Source organism: Excalfactoria chinensis, chromosome 2 (assembly GCF_039878825.1).
Source record: "Excalfactoria chinensis isolate bCotChi1 chromosome 2, bCotChi1.hap2, whole genome shotgun sequence".
NCBI classification, from domain to species: domain Eukaryota; kingdom Metazoa; phylum Chordata; class Aves; order Galliformes; family Phasianidae; genus Excalfactoria; species Excalfactoria chinensis.
The window spans coordinates 79932869-79941046 of record NC_092826.1 but is presented as its reverse complement, the minus strand read 5'-3'; the positions used below and the strand labels follow the sequence as shown (position 1 = coordinate 79941046).

At 42.7% G+C, this 8178-nt stretch overlaps 1 protein-coding gene across 4 annotated transcripts in view; it reads right to left on the bottom strand.

Annotated features, from left to right (window-relative positions):
* Positions 1-3306: 3306 nt before the first annotated feature.
* Positions 3307-8178, bottom strand: part of FARS2 (phenylalanyl-tRNA synthetase 2, mitochondrial) — a 239858-nt gene continuing 234986 nt past the window's right edge. The window contains exon 8 of one of the 4 annotated variants that reach the window (XM_072327756.1): positions 3307-6391. In XM_072327756.1, coding sequence (XP_072183857.1) covers positions 6253-6391 — 139 coding nt within the window. In that variant the 3' untranslated portion in view covers positions 3307-6252. The remainder of the gene's footprint in view (positions 6392-8178) is intronic. The other 3 variants (XM_072327757.1, XM_072327758.1, XM_072327759.1) reach the window with 3 other exon arrangements.

Here is an 8178-nt window from a genome sequence, read left to right as displayed (position 1 = left end):
GGCAACCTCAGTGATAAACAGCAGCAGTGTTGAGTACAGAGACCCAAATATGAAGCTTCCTGAGAAAGGTTAGACCATGTGCACAGACTTGCCCCATGACAGCAGAATGGAGAGGGTCTGAGCAAGACTCCAGCAAAGCAACCGGCACTGAGCAGAGCACTGTGGTAGAAAGGGGGAAGAGCTGAGCTTTTAGGTCATGGGAGGGAGCTTAAATGGAATTTAGGAAGCTGTGGAAGCAAGGAAGCATTTCAGTGAAGGGCACAAGGAAGGAATGCTCGGAGTACTGTGGGCAAAGGTCAGAAATTTGTAGGCAATCGGCTCTGCCAAGTGTTCCTGTGCAATACAGTGCTTATGCCTGGAGGGCAAGGCAAGGGTATTTGAACACTGGACACTGGGGAGATGGTTTTGGAGAGCTGTTTGGTGATGGCCCTGTTGCTCTTGAAAGCATCCACCAAACTGCTGGTCACCTGGCAAGAATGGTCTCAGAGAGGTTATACAAGGTCAGACCTTTCTCTGAGTTAAATGTCAGTTTAAGGTACCTGCTTTAGTAGGGAGGTTGGACTCGATGATCTCTTGTGGTCCCTTCCAACCCCCACAGTTCTGTGATTCTACAAACTTTGGTCAATTTAAATGTCTGCATAATCTGGAAGGCACAAACCAACCTACGAGTCGCATGAAAACACATCCATTCCCATGCTGACTTACTCAATTTTTACTCTGAAATCTGTCAATAAAGACCCTGTGAATGACTGTAAGTTTCTCTACCACCAATGAGTAAAGATTTGGTATGGGAATCAATAACCCCTTAAATTAATCATCAGTTACAATAACAGATGACCAACGAGCTTGGCTGTGCATGCTAATTATTTACTATGCGCTATGGGAAGGCAGGCAGCCAAACACACATCCATGCCTCCTGGAAGCACTGTGGGAGAGAGGGAGGATGATTTGGTGCTTTGAGTGCAGGACAGCTTTGCTGCTCAGCTATTGCATGACCTCTTGCTAAGCCTCCTCCCTCCCCTCTCCCAAAGTGACTCCAATGTCACTATGATCACTGAGTGCCAGGTTTCAAAACATTTTGAGTCACTACACGTTTGGAAAGATGCCCAGTGGGACTTTCAGACCTGCACAGACATCGACAAAATCCCACAAGCAGTTATCTGTATTTATTGGGGTCTCCAAGTCTTTTAATCCCGACCCTTCGTCTCAGTGGGTTTTGATATCTGTGGATGAATAACCTCTCATGAGCATGCAGCGATTCCACTGAAAAATGACTGCATAGGCAACAAGTCATGAGATGCATCCAATTGATGTTTAGCCGCTGCAAATACCGGTACAGTGCTTCTGGCTGTGTCACACTGTGATACATGTGAAGCTTCAGCCACTAAAATAAAAAGAGAACAACCTACTGCCCATTTAAGTGGCAGCTGCTCTGGATGACTGCAGTGCTGCCCAACAAATTACTGAGCAGGCAGAGGCACAATTCCCAGGGCCGCGTGTTAATCACCTGAATCCAGAGGGTGAGCACAGAGAGACCCTGCAGTAATGCGACGTGGGAGCACAGGCTCTAGGCTGTGGTATAGCACATCTCCCTGCCTACTGCCTGACAGTGCTTCTACACCAAAGTTAGACCAAACTTTCATAGTGAGGACTGTAAGAGATCGTAAGCAAAACCAAAGGGGCAAAGTGATTTTAAAACCTATTTTCCAGGTATGAAAGGCAAACTCAGACTCTACTTAGTTAACAGTGAGCATAAAGAGAATAACAGAGGCCATTTGACAAAAACACTGAAGTGCAAAACTTGCCAACCGTGCGACCATATCACACATGAACAACAATCAAACCTTATCCAACATACTCTACAGAAGTCAATGTCTTCCCCCAGGCACATGCCCATGCTCTGTGTTTAATTGCAGACTTATCTTCTGAGGTACTCTGCTTAAAATTCAGCAGTAATTGCAGCTGTGTTTAAAAGCAGATAATAAACAGCAGTGATTGGTTTCCTGCATGTCCTATAGATTTGTTTGATATTGCTTCAGCTCTGGTGACCATTCAGAGGCAACACTCTGATGGGTTGACAGATGGACTAGGTGATCTTAATGGTCTCTTCCAACCTTAATGATTCTATGATTCTGTGAACACTCACAACCTTAGAATTTGATCAGGATGTTTGTAATTAGTCAGTATGGCCTGGTCTATATAGAAAGCAAATCCTTTTTCCATAAAGAGCCTTTTCTCAGCAGAGATGCCCAGCAGACAACATCTGAATAGAGCTCTAAGCTTTATAAGTACGGCTACTAATTTCAGAGTTGAAGTACAAAGTCATTTTCTCTCTCAGATGGTATCAATTCTGACGGTGATGGTTCAGCTGGCAGGCCTATCCCTGAACAGCCAGCACAGTATTTTTTATGCTCACAGTGAATTCAACAGAACTTTTGCATCTTTCTGTGTGTCTGTGCAGAGGGGAAACAGCACAGAATGCTTTCTAACTGTGGCATAACTAACGAGCACTGGACAAGCTTCAGTTAACCCAACAGTGAAGACAGGGCTCTTCAGCTTTACTCAAGCATGAATCAATGCATTTGACTACACCTTGCTTTTTGGGGTGAGACTCACTGCATTTGCTTTGTTGGAACACCAAAAAGTCCTGGCTTGGCCATGTGTATTTCAATAATCATAAAGCTGAGCCTTACATGAAGCCTTACACAAGGCTTGAGAAGAGCTTGTCAGTGCTTGCAATAATCAGCACATCTGCCCTCAGTAAGAAGCTCATCAATTCAGCGCTAAAGTATGGCCACCGATCTTCAGAAGGGACAGGAGTGACGCTCTAAATGGAGGGTAAAATACCACCATCACATGTTTACAAATCTACCCTGGATTTTCTGAAAAGAAAAAAAAAAGCTGCTTTCAAATTAGTGCAGCTGTTCGACCATGTCTGGCAATATTAGTTTACTGATGGCAGAGGTCACTGAAGTCTCAAGGGTAAAAACACAGCTATTTACTGGCTCTCTTGCTCACAACACTTTTCCATTGCAGTACCTTTAACAAGAACATCAAAAACAAATAAGTGTCACTGCACTGTAAATCTGCAGCCAGTTTACTAGGAATATCCCAAACTGGAGACTAAAGCAAAATCTTAACCCTTCCAGGAGTCACAGGTAACTTGAAAACTCACATTGACTATGAACAAAACCAGCACCCAGAACATTTAGACAGTATATATCGTTCAGTCAAAGAACTCCCCAGTTAGTTTTCCTGGGGACATGTCACTTCTGCTACAATTGACTTTTTTTTTTCTCTTTTATTAAAGGCTGCTGAAATAAAACTGAGAAGCACACACAGCCAAATGCAGGGAGTTGATAGGAACAAGCAGCAGGGCAGTGCGCCTTCCACTATGCTAGTCAGTCAGCACGTACACTAATTGCTCAAACACTGCTCCTCTTAATGGCATGGTATCGCTTTGATATTTAGGAACTCGTCCACCTTTACTGGATGTGTAGCTCATCCAGTTACCACAGTTGCTCACAATATGGGTATGTGAAAGATTAAGAGATTTTCATGAGGTAGACTGTAGGGAAGCAGAGACAAGCAGGAGAACTACCCTGGCACCTATGTTGTTCATACTAGTTTAAATGCCTTCATGCTTCATGTCTTAAAAAAACAAACAGACAGGTCAGGGTAGCCCTTTCTTTTAAAGAGCTGGTCAGGAACTGTGCCAGGGGTCTTCCTCAGTCAGGTTTCTATATTCCCACCAGAGGTCTGACCAGTCACTGACACACTGGCAACTTCGTCCGTCTCTGACCATCAGTAAAATAAATCATGGCTATTATACGTTCAGATTCCCATGGGCTCTCTGTTGGTGTCCACTAGGGGCCATATGGTTTCAAATTAATCACTTCTAATAGTGCCCACAGCAAATTTCCCCAATAAAGTTAAGGACAGGCAATGAAGGAAAGGTCACGTTTTCCAAAGGACAGCAGCAGAAGAATGCAACACCGATGCTTTCTAATCCGAAGTCTGCTTTGCTTGTAGCGATGAATCTCTGCTGAAAAAACAGGTTTTTAGATTAGATTAATCCTAGGATATATATGACAAAATCTTACCTAATCCAAACGTGCAAATATTCCTATTATGCTCACAGCCAGACCATCCGATTTCATAGACTTTAGAATCCTTCATGTAATTAAGTTGAGCTTGCTCCTGAAAAAGCTGTTTACTGTTGCTGGGTTTTTGTTTTTTTAAAAAAAATCTTAATGGTTTGCATTTTTGTCTGAAAGTTGCTGCTATTTAAACACCTACTTGCAGAAGATGATCCCATGGTTTCAAGTCAACCGCATGGAAAGCTCTGCTGAAGTGACGTCCATGGCTGCAGAGACTTAGGAAGGTTCACTGTCCGTTTTTCTTCTCCTTGCTTTCCCCACGTTTCTATGCCCCCAAAACTATCCAATTAGAACGACGGAACTGAAGGACACGGGGAACAGAAAATGGACTTCATCAATCAATACATACAAATGAGAATCTTGCAACTTACTCCACCCTAGACAGTGTCTTGTTTGCCGAGGAGATGATTATCCTTGTTATAGCAGGCAGATTTTAGTACACTCACCGTATGCAATACCATCAATTAATATCCACATAATTTGCTGCCCAATGTGGTAGTGTAGATCAGGCCCTGTCTTGGACCAACAACTGCTCAGTGCAACACTCCTCTTCAGTGATTCTTACAGAGAATCCAAAAATGTGAAGGATGAAGGAGACAGAACAAGATAAAATAGGCTAGATTGTATTTAGTGATCTTAGTAGATCTTACTTTTAAAATAACCAAGTAGGCTCTCATGTTGCATAAACTGCATCCATTCTGTTGCCTTGCAGAAAGCCTAGCATATTGTTTTCATAATCAAGTTATTTGGATGACACAACAGCGATTTAGATTAGGATTTGTTTACACAGCTAAATATGTTGAGTAATGAAATTAAAATAAGCTTTCTGCTTCTGTCACATCTGCAGTAGTAACTGGCTTCTTATGGTTGAATACAAGCCCGCTGCACAGATGTTTCTTGATAAGGTATAAATCAGTGTTAGATGCTGTTTATTGCAGAGCTTTTACTGCTTTCTTCCCTGAAGGAGGGAATGTTCCCAACACAGCAACCAGATGCGACCTGCAAGACTGTATGAAATACCATGAAAAGCAAAAGCAGATCCCTTATTCAATATCAGCATGTGCAATGGCTCATCAAATAATTATCAGACCATTTGAACACCTGTCTAGGACCTAACACAATCACTGCCAGGACTTACTTATTGTAACCTGAAAAACCCGAGCATCTCATAAATTGACTAGTGTCTGAAATAGGAGATCACATTTTAGTTAGGTCTCAATCCCAAACAGTCAGATTTCTGAGAAGACACTACTGCTAAGTAAGATAGCGTGAGAGATCAAGGCAGGTGCATTTCAGGGCACTCTAAGGAAGAGCTCTCTTCTGCCATCCTGCCTCATGTAACATCACTCCTTTGACCATGACAGGGAACAGGTGTATATTGCAGTGGTCTGTCTGTCAGAAAAACTGAGATAAGGGATCTCCTCACTTGGGGAAACTGCACATCTCTGAGAGTTGATAAGTGGCTCCCTTAACTTCTGTGGTAGCAAGGACATCCAATAGGAAAGACTCACCAATGGCCCAGCATTTGAAAGCAGCCAAAGTCCAGTCCTCAAGCCTGTCTGGCTCCTTCTATGTAGCAAATGAAAGTCATACCCGAGGACTCTGATGGCACAAGAGCCAAACTTTGTGAAGAGGTTTACCTCTTGGAAGTTTTCATGAAGGAAAACCTGCCATTTCTTACTAAAAGAGAGGGAGAGGTGGAAGAACAAAATTGTCTCTGTTTTGCTTCACTCGTTATGCAGACAGAAGATCTTGTCAACACAGAAATAATGCCAACTATTTACTGGAATTTAATGGAACCCAGGGACCAATTAACGACACAGAAAACCACCAGGCAGTGTATTTCTTGTTGTAACAAGAGGGAAATCTCACATTACTGCTGCTCCCCGTTTTCTTAAAATAAAGCGCCTCTGTCTTGTCAATTATTTCTTAATAGAAATGTTTATTATCTGGTAATTTCACCATTGCCCGCATATCATTTGTTTCCTATGCTAGTTTCAGTCACAGAATTCCTCTTTACTGGTACCCTTCATTCCAAAAAAAGTAAAACAGAAAAAATGGGAAAAAAAGAGAAAACAACTTCATTTGGGCTTCAGAACCTGCCCTCAACCCCAAGTTCTCGAACTGCTGATTCTTCAATAGCTTGATGGATCCGATGCACCTCGTTCTGTGTTAAAGTCCTCTCCGGGTGACGGTAAACGATACGGTAGCAATGGCTGACCTTCTTTGTCCTACAAAACACAAACCAAAAGAAGACTCATAAATACATGTGCCTACCAATGCAAATACTTGAGGCTGAACACTTACCCTCTGGACCATTTTTTATTTGCTGCCTAATTTTGTTCCTGTTGCTTGAAAATCATCTTAATGCTAAAGTACACAGTCTGGAGAGGCAGGACTGAGCTGAATTTTAATTCTGGCAGAAGACTTTGCTGAAGTCCACCTTATACATCCACTCAGTTTTTCTGCAGGTCTCTCGTTTTGGTGCTAACACGGCTGTCTCCTGGGAGCACTGTACACACGTAGCCCCCTCAGACTGGTGGGGCTGGTGACAGATATAAGGAAAACACCACTCAAACTCTACATGCTGGGAAGCAGCGCTGTTAGGTAACACGACCCATCTCAGGCCTCGCCATTCTCCAGCATGGAGGAAGAGTCTCAATACAGACACAAAAGCAACATTCATTTTTCAGCTGAGGTGACAAGGGACATTGTCCTCCATCTCCACAGATTGACAGATGGGAAGAAGCTGGGCTCCCAGCAGTCGCTATGAGGTGAGGCAGGGGCCCCCAGTCTTCACAGAGCTGCTTGGGATGGCTTCCTTGTGAAAGTTCCCACAAAGGGAACTGCCATCCTCACCCACCAACCCTGTGGCAAAGCAGGGACAGCCCAGCAAACTCAGGAAGAACATAGCATGACGTGACAGCAGGAGCACATGTCAGAATTTCTCACCCCTTGCTGTGGAAAGTAAAAGACAAAACCAACCATGGAAAAGAGACATAGTTTGTGGGCATAATGGTGATGGGTTAATAGTTGGACAAGAAGATCTCAGTGGTCTTTTCCAACCTTAATGATTCTATGATTCTACGAAAAATAAATAAATAAAAAGAATAAAAAGAATATTTAATAGTTGCTGAGATAGGCAAAGGCAAGTTAATATAAAACTAGGAGCAAAACAATAAGCTGAGTAAGAGAGCAAAAAAAAATCTTTGTGAAAAAGAATGCAATCCATGTATCCATGTCACTCCCTCCATCAAAACCAGGCAAGAGTACAGAGCTCTTGCAAGAAAGAATCTCTACAATTGCAGCGCATGTATTACTGACTTTATATACCACATCAAGCCTCAGATCATCTTTCTTCTAAAAACAGTTGAATGTCAGATACCACGTTTATTCTGGCTTTTTGATTAAAACTAAGGCTACATGTGCACATACACAAGGATAACTCTTAAGATACTCATTTCAACATCAGATCCTTCTAGAAGTGGGCACAGGTGGTTTTTGAACTCCTAACAGCTGTATGATACCGACTTTGTCCCACCCAACTTTGGTGGGAAGCTTGCCCTGCTCCCACTGGCAGTTTAAAAACAAACAAGCAAACAAAAGCTATTTCAAATTAAAGCATTCCTCCATTTGTTTTGTGTTCTTTGAAGACGAAGCAAGTGAAATTTGACTAGTAGAAGAAAGGGCACACACTATGTTTCATCAGGTGCTAGCTGACTGCAGTTAACTGCTAAAAAACAGCCTTGAGCTTCCCCAGGTGCAGGATAAATGTAGAAAAGTGATTTTCAAGAGAGAAGAGGGAAGTGTAACTGCTGAGAAGGTGTTGCTCTGCTCTGCTCTGCTCCACCACTGCAAAGCAGCTGGGAGGAGAGAACCAGGAGAAATGAGGAAATAGAATAAGAAGGGTTTGGACAGCTGCTACCCAGAGAAATTTGATTAAGAGGAAGGGATAGTTAACTGGGGCTCAACAGAATGATTCTCAAAAACAGACTACCAATACCATTACAGCTTGTAA